This window comes from Neofelis nebulosa, chromosome 13 (assembly GCF_028018385.1).
Source record: "Neofelis nebulosa isolate mNeoNeb1 chromosome 13, mNeoNeb1.pri, whole genome shotgun sequence".
Lineage (NCBI taxonomy): Eukaryota > Metazoa > Chordata > Mammalia > Carnivora > Felidae > Neofelis > Neofelis nebulosa.
In genome coordinates this window covers 80,117,094-80,134,016 of record NC_080794.1, presented here as the reverse complement: position 1 = coordinate 80,134,016, position 16,923 = coordinate 80,117,094, and the positions used below count along the sequence as shown (strand labels likewise).

The 16,923-nt window shown below is 39.9% G+C and overlaps 1 protein-coding gene and 2 non-coding genes across 3 annotated transcripts in view; all 3 read left to right on the top strand.

The window, feature by feature from the left end:
• The window catches only part of EIF3A (eukaryotic translation initiation factor 3 subunit A), a 35,685-nt gene that overhangs the window by 13,564 nt on the left and 5,198 nt on the right, over nucleotides 1-16,923 (top strand). Inside the window, exons 8-19 of the mRNA XM_058697916.1 lie at nucleotides 3,521-3,625; nucleotides 4,009-4,107; nucleotides 5,252-5,368; nucleotides 5,870-6,055; nucleotides 6,569-6,916; nucleotides 7,347-7,451; nucleotides 7,540-7,653; nucleotides 8,900-9,022; nucleotides 9,527-9,680; nucleotides 10,237-10,421; nucleotides 13,918-14,006; nucleotides 14,841-15,502. Coding sequence (XP_058553899.1) covers nucleotides 3,521-3,625; nucleotides 4,009-4,107; nucleotides 5,252-5,368; nucleotides 5,870-6,055; nucleotides 6,569-6,916; nucleotides 7,347-7,451; nucleotides 7,540-7,653; nucleotides 8,900-9,022; nucleotides 9,527-9,680; nucleotides 10,237-10,421; nucleotides 13,918-14,006; nucleotides 14,841-15,502 — 2,287 coding nt within the window. The remainder of the gene's footprint in view (nucleotides 1-3,520; nucleotides 3,626-4,008; nucleotides 4,108-5,251; nucleotides 5,369-5,869; nucleotides 6,056-6,568; nucleotides 6,917-7,346; nucleotides 7,452-7,539; nucleotides 7,654-8,899; nucleotides 9,023-9,526; nucleotides 9,681-10,236; nucleotides 10,422-13,917; nucleotides 14,007-14,840; nucleotides 15,503-16,923) is intronic.
• LOC131493761 (small nucleolar RNA SNORA19) lies at nucleotides 3,735-3,868 on the top strand. Its single transcript, XR_009252847.1, has one exon. It is a non-coding gene; the product is annotated as a small nucleolar RNA SNORA19 (small nucleolar RNA).
• On the top strand, nucleotides 4,786-4,915 carry LOC131493760 (small nucleolar RNA SNORA19). Its single transcript, XR_009252846.1, has one exon. It is a non-coding gene; the product is annotated as a small nucleolar RNA SNORA19 (small nucleolar RNA).

Below are 16,923 nucleotides of genomic sequence, written 5' to 3'. Positions count from 1 at the left end.
TGTGAAGTTGATTAGGCCTGATTCTGGACATTGGGAATATTTCCAATTTTTCTTTCTCTTTTAATGTTTGTTTATTTTGAGAGAGAGAGAGAGAGCACAGTCACGAGACCATGAGCTGGGGAGGGGTAGAGAGAGAAAGAATCCCAAGTAGGCTGTGCGGAGCTCGATGCAAGGCTCGATCCCATGACCATGAGATCATGACCTGTGGCGAAACTCAAGAGTTGGAAGCTTAATTGACTGAGTCACGAAGGCACCCCATGAAGTACTTTTTAAAATGCAGATTTCTAAATATAAATAAATAAATAAATTAATTAATTAAAAATGTAGATTTTTAGGGGTGCCTGGCTGACTCAGTCTTCTGAGAAGAGCATGTGACTCTTGATCTTGGGGCTGTAAGTTCAAGCAACACGTTAGAGATTACTTAAATAAAACTTAAAAAAATGTAGATTTCTAGGTTGTACCCAGTACCTACACCAATTTCAGAATATGGAGCCTAAGGTTGGTGTATCTTTACAATGTTTATGTTGATGGACTTTTGCATTCACTGGAAATTAGCATGTGAGTGTGTATTATTTTCTTAATGTTTATTTATTTTGAGAGAGAGAGAGAGAATGTGCTCCACGGGGGAGGGGCAGAGAGAGAGGGAGAGAGAGAATCCCAATTTTGGGGCTCAATCTCATGAATCACAAGACTGGGACCTGAGCCCAAACAAGAGTCCTCTGCTTAACTGACTGAGCCACCCAGGTGCCCCTTGCACGTGTGTATTACATGCCAGGCAATTAAGATTTACAACTTTAGGTTTTAGGGAGTCTGACTCACAATAGTCAGACTTAGTAGTTACTGTAATATAATAGCCCAGTAAATTACTTTGGAACAAGAGAAATAAGAGGGACAGTTGGTAGAGAAGAGGCTTTCCTTTTCTGGCAGAACCCGTTAAGTAAGAACTAATCAGTTTTCTATGTAGCAACACTTTTCCCTTGGAACACTTTTCTGTAACAGTAGGAAGGCAGATTCCCTTTGTTGTCAGTTTTTATTTTTATTTGTTTGTTTGAGAGAGAGAGTGAGAACTGTGTGTGCAAGCAGGGGGAGGGGTGGGGAGAGAGAGAGTCCCAAAGCATTGTGGAGCCCGACGTTGGGCTCGATTTCGCAAACCGGAGATTGTGACCTGAGCTAGGAGTCAGATACGTAACTGACTAAGCCACCCTGGTGCCTGTTGTAAGCTTTTAACAAGAACTTAATCTGCAAAACAGCACTTCTCTGTCTCTGTATGCCTCCATGTTTTATTTTGTTGCCACTGGCCACAGGTTAGCTTTGTATTCTGACGAGTTTTTGTGGGACTGACTTAGAATTAAGTGAACAAAATGATAGCATTTTCTTTGGGAAGAGATCTTACTAGGAAATAGTGTAAAAGAAATTTTTTTTCTATTTTAAAATACTGAACAAGTGTTTAAACCGGAAAGAGAGTCCATATCTCTTGAACATTTATCTACATACCTAACACACACCTTGATGTTAAAGTTGGTGTCTTACACTGGTTTGTTTATCATTGTTGGAGAGCTTTCGGCCAGCAGCCAGGACATCCAGACTTGGGTCCTTATTGTGCCCATAGACAGGTATAAAAGTTTATGAGAAGGGTATAGGTTGGTATCAGGTCAGTTATTAGCTGGCTGTCAGTGGACATTTGTATAAGTCTTTATGAGTTCACCATACATTCAAGATTGAGACCTGAGCTTTGAGCTCCTATAACTGAATTTGTAAACACCAAGAGAATGATTTTTCTAAATTTATTTATTTATTTGTTTTTAAAAATTTTTTTTTTTCAACGTTTATTTTTTTTATTTTTTGGGACAGAGAGAGACAGAGCATGAACGGGGGAGGGACAGAGAGAGAGGGAGACACAGAATCGGAAACAGGCTCCAGGCTCTGAGCCATCAGCCCAGAGCCTGACGCGGGGCTCGAACTCACAGACCGTGAGATCGTGACCTGGCTGAAGTCGGACGCTTAACCGACTGCGCCACCCAGGCGCCCCTCTAAATTTATTTTTTAATGTTTGTTTATTTTTGAGAGAGAGGCAGAGCACGAGCGGGGGAGGGGCAGAGAGAGAAGGAGACACAGAATATGAAGCAGGCTTCAGGCCCTTGAGTTGTCAGCACAGAGCCGGACGTGGGCCTCGAACCCACGAATCGCGAGATCGTGGCCTGAGCCGAAGTCAGATCCTTTACCGACTGAGCCAGGCACCCCGAGAATGATTCTCTTATCTCAGGAACATATTCAGGTTAACCAGAGTTCATAAGCAACTCGTTCTTAGATCAGAAAGCCAATTATAAATCTTAGAAATATTTTAACAGATTACAGTAGCCTATTGTAGCATATCTCCTCTTTGGGGAAAAGGGTGCTAAATGGAGAATCTAGAATAATTTGATAGGAATACAGTTACAGCCGGGAGAATTTTATTTGAATGCTTATACCACACCACACTTAATTCAATAAAGGCACTTGTGAGGGAGGTATTCCAGAAATGTGGAAATCAGTCGTGCACCCATTTTGGATAGGAGGTAGACTAGAGTGCTCGTGTGTGGGGATAGGATCTGCTGTCATTTGCCTCAGTCTTGTGACCAGTCTCGTGGCTACACACACAATCCTGCAGTCCTGTGCTTGCAAGTCTTGCTGTGTGTCTGCAGTTAGTCTGCTGTCTTTGGGTTTGCAGTTCCCCACATGTAAAGGGTAAAGGTCCGCTTGCATTCTATATTCTAGTTTATAGTTCAGGTAAGGTATGATTTAATTATGGGCAGTTTTGAGGTTTATAAAGTTTGGCCATTTTTTGTCTCCCTTTTTAAGAAAAGTTATTCAGGTGGCACCCTTAGTCGAGTTTTAGTCACATATAAAAGTGTAAATCATAAATGTAATTGGGTACATTCTCATCAGGTGGTTTATAGTCCTCACTCCCCATGCCCCCCAAAATAGCCACTTGGCCCTGATATGCGACACCACACATAAATTTGCCTGTGTACTTTATGTGAGATTTGAGGTTCACGTAAATGCAGTATGTTAAATTCTTGTGAGATTTATTCACGTGTGTAGCTTTTTTTTCTTAGATCATTTCTGTATAAGAACCTATCCCTGTTTGTCCTGAGTTTTTTCTAATAGGGGCTTTTATGAATAGTGTTGGCATGGTAATTTTTGTGTGCTACAGTAAATTGTGAACGGTGGGATTTTACTTATTGCTGGTAATTAGGTTGGCCACACTAGTTGTCTTTATAAATATTTTGTTGGTTTACAGTTCTTATATCCTTATTAAGCTCTTGGGAGACTTTTCACTGTAGATAGATACATAATTTGGGGTAAGAGACCCAAGTGTAGTTTTCTTTTAGAGTCCTCTGGTAAATTTAAAGAGGATTGAGGCTGGTCTTTCAGACACTTTCTAGATCTCCAATCCTGTATTTTTCTTCTTTGTATTCAATTCAGTTGGGAATTTAGTTGGAAAATTTCCTTCAGCAGTTAAACCTTTTGTTCATCGTAGGTCAGATTCAATGTATTGCAGTATGTTGTTCCCGAAGTGAAAGACCTTTACAATTGGCTGGAAGTAGAATTTAACCCGCTAAAACTCTGCGAGAGAGTCACAAAGGTAAGGCTTGGCGTTCTAGTTTTGGTTATATGACCTTTGCTGGCTGGCCTTTTTTCAGGTTGTATTTATACTGAGGAGAGAGAAGTATTGTCCTCTGTGTTTAAATTCAGTGCACATTTCATTGTCTTTTTTTCTTTATGTTAAGGGAAAAGATATTTCTGATGTGCTAAATAAATAAGCCTTTGGAGGTAAATTAGCAGCATGGCTAATTTAGTCATTGCTGTCAGTCACCTTCAGACAAGCATCAACATAGTTTTGTATTACGTTTGTATTTCCCTGCACTGTGATGTTTCTGTATGTTAAAAAAAAATGAAAAAAAGCTTCACAAATGTTTGACTGTTACTAGAAAGTATGATCTGTTTTCAATGTAATGGACTTTACAGGTTCTAAATTGGGTTAGGGAACAACCTGAAAAGGAACCAGAGTTGCAACAGTATGTCCCACAGCTGCAAAACAACACCATACTTCGTCTTCTGCAGCAGGTAAACATTTTTAAATAAATGTTTTATTTAGAACTGGGATTTCTCCCCTTGATTGTTTTTATCACAACACTAAAAAATTGAGGAATGGCCTAGGATTTGAACTCCCCACCAAATTCTAGCCTTGCCAAAATTAGTCTTAATGTATTTGATTTGGGAAACAATATTTTACGTATAATTTGTAGTTTTTTTCTCCTTTATTGTTGAACACTATCTATGTACATTTCTCCTCATTAGTAGTGTAAATCTAATTCAACACCTACATGGTTTTAAATTGTCTCAAGGGTACTGTGATTTATTCAGACTCTACCGATGGAAATCCGTATTTCTAGGGGTTTTTCTGCTATTAGAAAATGTTGTAGCAGTGAACATTCCCATACGTGTGTCTTTACGTACTTCTGTGACTTTGTGTAATATCAGAAGTGGAATTAGTCACAGAGTTTACACATTTAAAGCTTTAATAGCTCTTCAAGAGATTCAGTTAGTGAACCCTCCTACCTGTAGTGAGTGGGGAAGCCTTTTCTCTTGCTAACGCTATTTATTGTTAGTCTTTTAACATACTTTAGGCTGACTCATGTAAGTTTGAATATTAGGGTTTATAATATGGCTTAAATGTTCCTGTTTTGTCTTCCATTTGTTTCATTGGGAGGGGGCTTTTACTATATTTTCACTTTAGTATTTATGCACATTTCATTGACCTGCTTTCTTTTGTATATGTGAGCAGTGTTATTTCTTATGTGCTATACAAATAGTTGAAGGCTAATTAGCAGTATAACTAAATAGTAATGCTGCCAGTCTCCTTCAGACAAATAATTTTATTAGAAGTATTCAGATGAATTAGGTAAGTAGCAGATCTCTACAGATATATGGCCATTCAGGGCTTTTTGTTTGATGAAACTAGGATTTGAAAGGATTATGCTTTTGAGGAATGGTATAATGTGGTGGTTCAGAGCATAGCTTTTGGGGTTGATAGCTTTGAATTGTGATTCCAGCTCTAGCAGTGTAGTGTTAACAGTTAACTTTGAGCTTCAACTTCTCTTCTCTGGGAAATGGACATAAGTTCTACTCATAGTTGTGTAAGACTGCACATAAAAATGCTGAATAAATTATTATAGCTATTACTGCTAACCTTGTGTTCTTTATGCAGGTGGCGCAGATTTATCAGAGCATTGAGTTTTCTCGTTTGACTTCTCTGGTTCCTTTTGTTGATGCTTTCCAACTGGAACGGGCTATAGTAGATGCTGCCAGGCACTGTGATCTGCAGGTATGTGCTGGAAGGGACACCAAGGTAGAAGGCCTTTAAGGACTAAAAAACACCTATCCTTTGTTTCTCGCAGTTTTTGGTTCAGTGGCACCATTTTAAAGTTGTACCGAATGGGTTTTCTAGCTTTTGTATTTAACATTCTTAATGTTTTCTCATATTCATTTGAAATTTTTTATCAAAAGTTACTTATTTATGGGGCACCTGGGTGCCTCAGTCATTTGGGCATCTGACTCGGCTCAGGTCATGCTCTTGTAGTTCATGAGTTCAAGCCCTGCGTTGGGCTCTGTGCTGACGGCTCGGAGCCTGGAGCCTGCTTGGGTTCTGTGTCTCCCTCTCTCTCTGCCCCTCCCCCGTGCTCTGTCTCGTGTGCACACACACGCTCTCTCTCTTTTCCTCTCACTCAAAAATAGACATTTAAGAAAATATAAGGGACGCGTCTGTAGAATGATTTCGTATTTGTATATAGATGTAACTATTGATGAGGTCGTTTAATTTTCAAAGGTTCGTATTGACCACACTTCTCGGACCCTTAGTTTTGGATCTGATTTGAATTACGCTACTCGAGAAGATGCTCCAATTGGTCCTCATTTGCAAAGCATGCCTTCAGAACAGATCAGAAATCAGTTGACAGCGATGTCTTCAGTACTTGCAAAGGCACTTGAAGTCATTAAGCCAGCTCATATTTTGGTATGCATCTTGGGGAGAAATGAACTACAGAATCTTTCAGGGGCCCTTACGCTATGTCTTGCACAAAAAGGTTTGTTTGGGATGATGTCTGAGAAAAAGACTTTGTTATATATTTCCTATTCAGTTGTATTTCTTAGTTTTGGTATTGTACCTATCACATATAAGATGATATCCCCTCTTCACCCCCTCTGTGGGTTTTTTCCTTCCTGCTTAACTTCTTTCCTTGTTAGTGTTGTTAGCCTTTCTCCTTGGCTTACATGCTATAAAGTAGATTTGGTGCAGAGAACAATGGACCTAGCCAATGAAGGTTCTTCAGCTGTGTCGCTGCTATTAAAGACTTTGTATAGGTCATAGTATTTGGTGCTGGGAGCTAGTAGCTTGAATAACATCATCTCTTGTTATTAAATGCAGATGTATGTAAGGGTAATAGGTCAGGATTATTTAGTAATTTTTTGGATGCCTAATACCCTGGTGTGTCATGTGATAATTTTTTTAATCCATTTATTTTTGAAGCAAGAGAAAGAAGAACAGCATCAGTTGGCTGTTACTGCATACCTTAAAAATTCCCGAAAAGAGCATCAGCGTATCCTGGCTCGCCGTCAGACAATTGAGGAAAGGAAAGAGCGCCTTGAGAGTCTCAATATTCAGCGTGAGAAGGAAGAATTGGAGCAGAGGGAAGCTGAACTTCAGAAAGTAAGGAAAGCTGAAGAAGAGAGGCTGCGACAGGAGGCAAAGGAGAGAGAGAAGGAGCGCATCTTACAGGAACATGAACAGATCAAAAAGAAAACTGTCCGTGAGCGTTTGGAGCAGATCAAGAAAACGGAACTGGGTGCCAAAGCGTTCAAAGACATTGATATTGAAGTATGTAGCTCACTACTTGTTACGGTCTTTGATCCACATTTCAGAAGCACAGTTCTTTACCAATTAGTGATTTACTTTGAGTAATCTGGTTATTTTCACTCGTTGGGGTACAGCTGATTGATTAACTATAGTCTGTGAAGTGAGCATTTGTTTTAAATGGCTCTGTGCAGTTTTTAGCCATTGTTAAAACAGAGTTGGGTACGTGCAGGTGGGCGGAATGAGAAGTAGATGTTAAGATTATGTTGTTTTTCCCTACACAGAAGTGGAAATATGGCTATTGTAAAACATTCTTACGTTGCCTAACTTTACCCGCTGGTAACACTTACTCATTGTATAAAAAGTAACTTAGGTTTTGATTACAGAAAACATTACTCCATACGCCTTTCTTCTATATTCTTATTAGTGATTGTGCGTTTGTAATACTTTACAGGATCTGGAAGAATTGGATCCGGATTTTATCATGGCTAAACAGGTTGAACAACTGGAGAAAGAAAAGAAGGAACTTCAGGAACGCCTGAAGAATCAAGAAAAGAAGGTGAATGAAAGGACTGGTTGGTAAACTTACAACATGTCAGGTTAATAGAAATTTCTTTCCTAAATACTTTTGTTTTCATGTCATTCAGATTGATTATTTCGAACGAGCTAAACGCTTGGAGGAAATCCCTTTGATAAAGAGCGCATATGAAGAACAGAGGATTAAAGACATGGATCTGTGGGAACAGCAAGAAGAAGAAAGAGTAAGATTTACATTGGACTGTAACACTTTTAGACTGTAAGCTATAATTAAATCCTCTGCCAGTAATGGGGCCACGGTTTCAGAACTGATCATTCTGTGCTCTTTTGCGAGGAATGGTGGCGCTTTAATGGCTGAATACAGACAGACTGGTGGGCAGTTAGATGTTTTTACAACAGAGGTTAAAAAATGAAACTTGTAGTAACGCAAAAGACAGGTGAAAAGTTCACTTAAAAAAGAGCTTTATGAGGATATAACTCACATGCCACACAGTTCACCCGTTTGAACTGTGTAATTGATGGGTTTTAGTACATTTACAGAATTGCACAGCCATTAAACTTTACCCCAAAAGAAACTCCACGCCTGTTAGTAGTCCCTCCCCATTTTCTCCACACCACTTTGGCCTTATGCAACCACCAGTGCCCTGTCTGTCTCTAGATTTGCTTATTGTTTAGATATTTTATATAAATGGAATCATACAGTACATGGCCTTTTGGGACTAGACTGTTCCTTCTGTATTTATCTAATGGTACAAGAGCAAGGCTTTCAAATGCTCGTGATTAAATTGTGATTAAAAACTAGTGGCCCTGTTCTAGTTTTAAAAAAAAAAAGTAAATACAACAAACCTGTGGGGACTTGCAGTGTGGAGAATGCAGCCTCTTGGTTCCACTGGAGTGTTGCCATTCTGTGCTTCGTTTGCCAGTTCCTCCCATTCTTTCAGAAGTTCGAATTTTTGTGATAATGTGTAAAATCAGAGAAAACAGAGTGCAGACCAGATAAAATATTTGAGATGATTTGTTGTAGTCTCTGCCCTGAAGCCTTACATTTCCCTTAGGAGTACAGAGAGAAAAGTCTTCTTAAATCATTAGTGCACTCTGCCTGAACCTCCACAGTTTTCTTTAAGGGAGAAAATATCTTTCATAATTAGATCGTAGTGCTTATTACCATGAGGTGTTTACTTTCTGTTTTACTGTATACATTGTAGTTTTTCCTTTATAAAAATTTTCAGTACCATGGGCCTAAATAAGAATTTCTTACAGATGCCTCAGGACTCTTACCCGTCTCCTGTCCCTGATTTCTGCCTAGGGACACGTGGGCATGGATATAGTAACCCTTCCATTTTTATAGCAAGACAGAAGGGGCAGAGGATCTGCTTGTCATTCTTTGAGAATATCTGTCAGGAATTGAGAGTAAATTACTAATCAGAAAGTCAATGCTTTGAAATTTAACTTCATGTTATGTATTTGCAGATTACTACCATGCAACTTGAACGTGAAAAGGCTCTCGAACATAAGAATCGAATGTCACGAATGCTTGAAGACAGAGATTTATTTGTAATGCGACTCAAGGCCGCACGACAGTCTGTTTATGAGGTGAAGTTACTGGTTTCAGGGAAACATTTATTCATGAGCTTTTTTGTTTTGCCTTAAGGTTCTTCTTTAATGCAGTGGTACGTTGTGTCCTGAGCCAACGTTTTGTAATAATCATTTAAATAACATTTTAATAGAAACGTTCTTGAAAATATTTTGTAGGTTATTAAGCAGTCAGCCATCACTATAAACAAATTTTCTGAAGGTGCAAGTGGACTGCATAATATTTGCTTTGGATGTAAGTTTTGTTTACGGTTGGATTTAGAAAGGAGAAAATAGATCAAAGTGTCCTGCTCTTAAATTCTGATTTAATTATTTGATTTGTATAAAAACAAACCCACTGGGTGTAGGAAAAAATAACTGGCCACGACACGTCACAGAAACCGGTCATTGGGAAATGTGTGTACATAGGGTTTCAAGAAACTTGCGGTGCTTTTGTAAACTTCAAATTTAGCTGGTTTGTAGGGCTTCAAAAGATTTGATTTTTATTGCCCATTCTATTAATAGGAAAAACTTAAACAATTTGAGGAGAGATTAGCAGAAGAAAGGCATAATCGGTTGGAAGAGCGCAAAAGGCAGCGTAAAGAAGAACGCAGAATAACCTACCACAGAGAAAAAGAAGAGGAGGAGCAGAGGAGGGCGGAAGAACAGATGCTGAAAGGTATCGCTAGGCCAAGGTTGGAGGGTGTGTGAGGCAAGGTTGATAGTCCGCCTTAAAGTAATCTTACTTAGAAAATACAGGAATGAGGAACCAGGATCAGTGGCTTCTTAATTGCAGCTAACTTAAGCTAACTTTTAGTTGTCTGAAGTTTGTTTTAGGTGAGGATGTTCTGTCCTCTTCTAGCTTATTGCCACATCTTTTGTTTTTTAAATTAATACCATTCTTTAATTTTTAATTTTTATCACTCGAGTTTATGTAGCACTGACATGTACTAAGGAGCACATACCACATGGAGTCTGTCAGATGGTCCTTTCTCTGGAATCCCAAGATGCTCAGGAGTTGGGGAGGCATTCGAGTATCTTGTCGTTACAGAAGTGTCGAGTGGCATCATACTTGTTTTCTTGAATATCTTCTGCCCCTTAGCTCATTGTAAAATACCCACAATTTTTTAAAAAGAATTTTCCTTCTACCTTACGCTGCCTGCTGAATACCAGCAAAGTAGACCTAGTTCTAGGGCAAAGACTTGGCACACTTAATAACCTAACCCGTTATCTAGAGCGTGAAGAGAGAGAGCGTGCTGAACGGGCAAAACGTGAGGAAGAGCTACGAGAATATCAGGAGCGGGTCAAGAAATTAGAAGAAGTGGAAAGGAAAAAACGCCAAAGAGAGCTGGAAATTGAAGAAAGGGAACGACGTAGAGAGGAAGAGAGAAGACTTGGTGATGATCCACTTTCTAGAAAGGTGAGTGTAGAAGTTACTCTGTTTTTATGTGCCATGCTTATCACCCGGTTCTCTTGCATGGTCCACATGCCTCAGTGCACATATCAGTGTCTGAGCTTCATGTTTTATTTATTTTTTTAATGTTTATTTATTTTGAGAGAGCAAGCGATCAGGGAAGGAGCAGAGAGAAAGAGAGAAAATCCCAAGTGGACTCTGTGCTGGCAGCACAGAGCCTGATGTGTGGTTTGAACCCATGAACTGTGAGGTCATGACCTGAGCCGGAACCAAGAGTTAGATGCTCAACTGACTGAGCGACCCAAGCGCCCCAGCATCTGCATTTTAACAATATTTCCAAGTGATTCAAATGCTGCCCTAAATATTTTTAATATGCGCTCACGTCCAAAACTGACTTTTATTCCCCCTCTAGTTTGTGTCTCTAATCCCTGCTCCTGATTGGTGGCACTGTTACCCATGTAATCTTAAGAGTTTTGAATCTACCCCCTCTCTCCTTTCTGTTCTACGTTCCTGGCTTAATTTAGAATCTTCCTTTGTCTGTATTATTTTACTGGTCTCCTTACTGTTCCCTCTGATTATAGTCTCTCCCTAGCTTCAGACCTTCCTCTACATCGTGGCCATTTTTTTCATGATGTATATTTGATCATTTTACCTGCTCTTGGGTTTCAAACTTTGCTTTGATTGGTACTCATTACTTAGAACCAAAGGTAAAACCTGCTTTAGCAGTCAAGGCCTTTCTTGTTTCCTGCTTTTTCCAGTAGCTTTGTCTGTCACCATTTTCTTCTTAGTCATCTATACTCTAACCATTTCTGAGCTCGTTTTATGCCTTATGGTTCTTTGACATCTGTCTGCATTCTCTTTGTTTCCTCTTGGATGTGCCAGTGCTCCCTCTTAAACAAGATACAGCTTTGTTTCTACGTTCAGACTTGAGGAGCTGGAGGATTTCTTGCCTGCTGCCTGTCTCCATTCCTTCCTCAGTGCCATACCTTGTGTCAGTTTTCTTGGATGGATGACCTGCTGTTCTTTGATTTCCATTTAAAATGTATATGGATTGATTTTTGGTTTTGTTACTCCTGTTGCTAGTTTTTATTTTTACTTCCTTGTTACTAGTGAATGTGGCCTATACGATTCCTAATTTTGTGTTCTAAAACATGATGTGTTACGCCTATTCTTTTTCTATTGGGCACAAAGTTGTATGTGTATATGGAATCAGAAATGTGGTTACTTACTTTAATTTGCTACATTCTGTTAACTTATGGGAGCTTCATCTTCTGAAGAAAGGGAGGTGACTTACTTGGCTGTGATGATGGATTCCTGAGTTGCTTTTTTTTTTTAGTTTTCGCAAATCTGTCCATTTTCAGTCTTTTGTTTCTGTTTTGTGCCTCCCCCTCCCTACCCTCCCTTTCAGTTAGTCTTTAATTTATTTACATTTAACATAGTAATTATTATATTTTTTTATTTGTTTCCATGTTCCTGCCACTGCTTCCTTCAAGCCAAATTTAAGAACTTTTCTCAGTACATTTTTGCTGTCTCTAGTCTCTTAGTGATTATCACCATTTTTTTAAATTTATCTGAACTTCACCATCTGTAAATTTTGGGAACTCTGTCTTCTCAGAACAAAAAAATTCTGGGCATACCTTTACTTTTATTTGTTCTATTGCAGTAAGTTGAATATTTTTACATCCAGCTCACTAAAACATGTTAATCTATTTAGGACTTTCTTAACAGTTTTCCAGCAAGATTGGTAAACCTGATTTAGTTTCAAATAATGTTTATACTTACCACTTTTTCTCTTTTGCAGATAACATTTTTTTTGGTCTTGTTTTGTATATCCAATTTTTTTTTCCCGCAGGCTGTCTTTGTATATATCTCCAAAGAGGTTTCTTTTTTTTGTTTCCTCCCCTCAAAGTTGAAAAATGGTGTGGTGGTTTGGTCAGTTCGAATCCTCCCTCGGAAGTTTCATGACTGCTCAGTATCCCAGTACACAGTGAAGAGAGGAGATCGCGAGCATAGTCTTGGTCTTGCTACTTCTGTAGATACTCTGTATTATTCTTTGGGAATTTCAGAATATTCTGTCCTTGGAGTAAAAGGAGCATGAAGGTTTTCCTGAGGCTTTGTCCAGTCACCTAAGTACATAGCCTTTATTATTCACCCATTCTGGCACTTGTGCCTTTTGTAGTCAGAGGATGCAATTTATTTACCTTAGAGAAGATTATGTTTCCTTAATCTAGGGAAAGTTTTTTCTCTTGTCTTTATTTGCCTTTCAGAGCCCTATTGTTTTCTTTTAATGTTTCCCTTTTTTAAAAAAAAATCTCTTTGTCCTTTTGAAACTGGTTCTCTGAGATTCCCGTTCAATTTATATGTTTATTAGCGGGGCCTGTTCTGTTTGATATATGAACTGAGTTAAAAATTTTTGGTAATCATGTTGCCTTTTGGAATTCTTTTTGTTTGTTTAATGGCTGTCATAGCCATCCCTGAAAATCTTCTTTGAGGTTCTAGTTGTATGAAAACCTCTAATAACTTGAAATCTTTGCTGAGTTTACTTTCTAGGGTGAGTATGAAGGGTGGGAGAAACTTGGTTTTCTGGGCGTTGACATTCCCTGCATTGTAGTGACCTTAAGTGTTATGGACAGTTGAGCTCCTCTTTTCTCCCACGGTGTCCACCTGGGAAAGTCTCTTAGAATAACCTCCACCTTAAGAGTCCAGAGGCCATTGCGATGGCAGGTGACTTACCATCTCTGCCTCTTATTCCTTTCAGTTTCTTATGTTAATTGTTATTGGAGGTTTTATTACCAAAACACTTTTTAAAATTTAAATAAAGATCCTCTTATACACCGCCTACTTGGAATTGTTAGCTTTGTTAGATTTTTACCTTACTCCTCCCACCCTTGCCGCAGATCTTGTTCTGTATTTTCCAGAGTATTCTCAATTGCTGACTGTGGCCTTAGGTTATGTTTGTAGGAGCCATCAAACTGTGTCAGAGCTGTATGGGATTAAAATTGTGTGCTTTGCTCTCTACAGAGGTTGTACCACATTTACATTTCCACTGTAAGCGTATTTATCTCCCTATACTCTTTTCCGTAATTTTTAATGACAACATAGTACTTGGAAGAGGGAAATACTGTTAATAGAAACATCCCTCATTTGACATTTCATTTGTTCCATTTTAGGAGGTCCTGTGCAATGTAAGTTTGGGGCACCGAGCTTTTTTCACAGAATCTCAGGAGGGAATTTTGAGGATCAAAGGATATCTGCAGACATTTGAATAATTCCAGGGGTTGGGTGCCAGATTGCTTTCAGGGTGGTATTTTGTTGATTTATAAAGCCAGTCACACCAGTTTCACTGTACTACCACTCTGACTTTGGGTTAAAAGAAGCCATTTTAAAACTTGTTTATATTTAAGCACTTAAGGTTAATATAAGTGCAAAAACATTTGGTAATGCTGGTAGTTGTAATAAGTGTTGCCGACGTAGTGCCTCACATTAACTTTGGTGAATGTAGGACTCTCGTTGGGGAGATAGAGATTCAGAAGGCACATGGAGAAAAGGACCTGAAGTAGATTCCGAGTGGAGAAGAGGCCCACCAGAGAAGTAAGTAGAGTCAAGGAAAATAGTACCAATTAGACAGAGGTCCTGTTAATGCCTCATTAGCAGTTTTTCAGTTGCGGTTATTTTATAGAGGTGGGGAAAGGAGAACTTCATACAATATGAAGAACTGTATGCATGTCTGCTACCAACATGTTTTTGTAGTTTACTTCAGTGCTATAATTACGGACTTCTAGATATTTTGAGAAATAAATGCTTCAGGGTTTTTGTTCCCTAATGGAATCATACTGAGATTACAGTAAGAATGAATAGTTCTAGAACGTATTTTCCTTTTATTTTTTTGCTTATGATTATTATGATTATTATTTTGAGAGAGCGAGGCAGGGAGAGAGGGAGAGGGAGAGAATCTTAAGTAGTCCCCATGCATGGCGCAGAGCCCGGCGCAGGGATTAATCTCACAACCATGAGATAGTGACCTGAGCTGAAATCCGGTCATGATTACCCACTGAGCCACCCAGGTGCCCCTTCCTTTAAATTTAAGTGGATTGAACCATCCTTCAAAAATGACTGCTCATGATAAGATGGCTGGTCATAAGTGCTATACAGAAATTAAGTTTTGAAAGCTCATAGTAATGGATGCCAGGATGCTTCTGGTAAAGTGCAGGTAGATTACCTTTAATTGTCTACCTGTTTGTTTATTTGTTGATGTAAGATTTTATATTTTGTGTTATTTTTTATTAGGAGCACATATTCTTTCAGGACTAGGAATAATGAATTTAGGCTGAAGTGGTTTTTAGAAGTGAATGAAATAATTCCCAAAAGGATCATTTGCTCTTAAGAAAATGGACTCTTAAAGATGTTTGGCTTGTTGCTCTGTAGGGAGTGGAGACGTGGAGAGGGGCGGGATGAGGAGAGGCCTCATAGAAGAGAGGATGATCGGCCAAGGCGACTGGGGGATGAGGAAGAGAGAGAGTCTTCTCTCCGAGCAGATGATGATCGCATTCCCCGGCGTGGCATGGATGAGGACAGAGGTCCCAGACGTGGCCTTGATGAAGACCGGTTCTCTCGCCGGGGGGCAGATGATGACCGGCCTTCCTGGCGTAGTGCAGATGATGACAGGCCTCCCAGGCGAATTGGCGATGAAGACAGGGGAAGCTGGCGTCATGCGGATGATGACAGACCACCTAGACGGGGACTGGATGAGGACAGAGGAAGCTGGCGAACAGCTGATGAGGACAGAGGACCAAGACGTGGGATGGATGAGGACCGGGGGCCACGGCGAGGAGGTGCAGATGACGAGCGGTCTTCCTGGCGTAATGCTGATGACGATCGGGGTCCCAGGCGCGGCATGGATGATGACCGGGGCCCGAGGCGTGGGTTGGATGATGATCGAGGACCTTGGAGGAATGCTGATGATGACAGAATTTCCAGACGTGGTGCAGATGATGACCGGGGGCCTTGGAGAAACACAGATGATGATCGGATTCCCAGAAGGGGCGAGGACTCAAGGCCTGGTCCCTGGAGACCATTTGTCAAGCCAGGTAAAATTCTGGTATTCAGAAAACCAGCTTAGATGCTTTATAGACTCTGCTTGATGTGTTTTACAAATGGAAAGTGTAATCTTGCATATGCTACTCACTATTCTGTAGTGTTTCAAACAGGGACATTTCAAAGGACTGTATTTCAATATCTAAATAAAAAGTCATTTTTTAGCTAAAAAATGAAATTTTAATGTATAAATAACAATGATTAGGCTGTATTATTAAGTTTCTGGATAAATTGGTCTTTTATTTTCCCTTAGATGTTTGTGCAGTGACTTTTATCTCAGGAGCTTGGCTTTGATATCCCACACACCAGAACAAGTTAAATAACCTTACCCGTTTTTCTGCTTAAGTGATTCGTGCTTTTTTTCCCCTTCTGCCTGCTGACTGCTTCTTTGAGGGCTCTTGTCCCATGCCTGTCCCTTAAGTATTGGTGTTTCTCAGGTTCTGTCCTACACCAGCCTTCTTGTGTAAGTAATGAAAAAGTACACTGAGTATTTGCAGTCTTGCCTACCATGGGGTTAGGCTTACGGGAAGAGCGGTTCCTTACTTTCTCAGTCTTGGGCCTGCTCATGTTTTCATACTTTTTGTTCTTGAGCAGTTGTACGTAATCTGTGACTTCTGTTACCATCTTCTCCAGGTGACTTCTTTCCTTACCTTCAGACCCATGTTACCACCCTCGTGCTGCACACTGTACAGTTCTACCTAGAAATGTCTCTGACGTGTCGCCTTTAGCCTGTTGAAACTGAATTCACACCCACAGGCTTCTCGTCAGGTCCACCGCCATCCGTCCCATTTTATAACCTAGAGATCTGGGAGCTGTCCTTTGCCCTCTTTCATCCTTTATGATAAGTCTTTTCATTTAGTTCAGTTCTGTTTCCTTGTGTTCCTTAAATCCACCCACTTCTCTGTTCCCCTACAAGTGCTTAGGTCTGGGCTGCTATCATGCTTTCCTTGAACTCTTGCTGCTCCTGGTCCCCGCAGGCTCTCCCACTCCCGACTCGGAGCAGTAACCGGAGGCAGCCGTCCTAAATGCACATTTCAGTGAGCAACTTCCTTTCCTTTGCCCTTGGTGTTTCTGTCTCTTCTGGTCTCCATTCCTTCCACTGTCTGACTGTGTGACATTTCTGTGCCTTGTGTAAGACAGGGATAACGGTGTGGTAGGTTCTCATTAATTCACGATAGATGTTTTATAGTCGCTGTGAATACTGAATCATTGCTCTGAAGGAAAATACCAGATTAGGTTCCGTTTAAGCCCTCTGCTCACAACATTTCTGTCAACCAAGTCAACCAATGAACGCAGAACCCTTCTTTTGTGCATTTCTGTTTTAACATGTTAATTGACTCATTAACATTGAACTCGTGGCCAGCAGCACTGTCTCTCCTCAATGAAGCTTATCTAAAATGGTATTTTTTCTGTA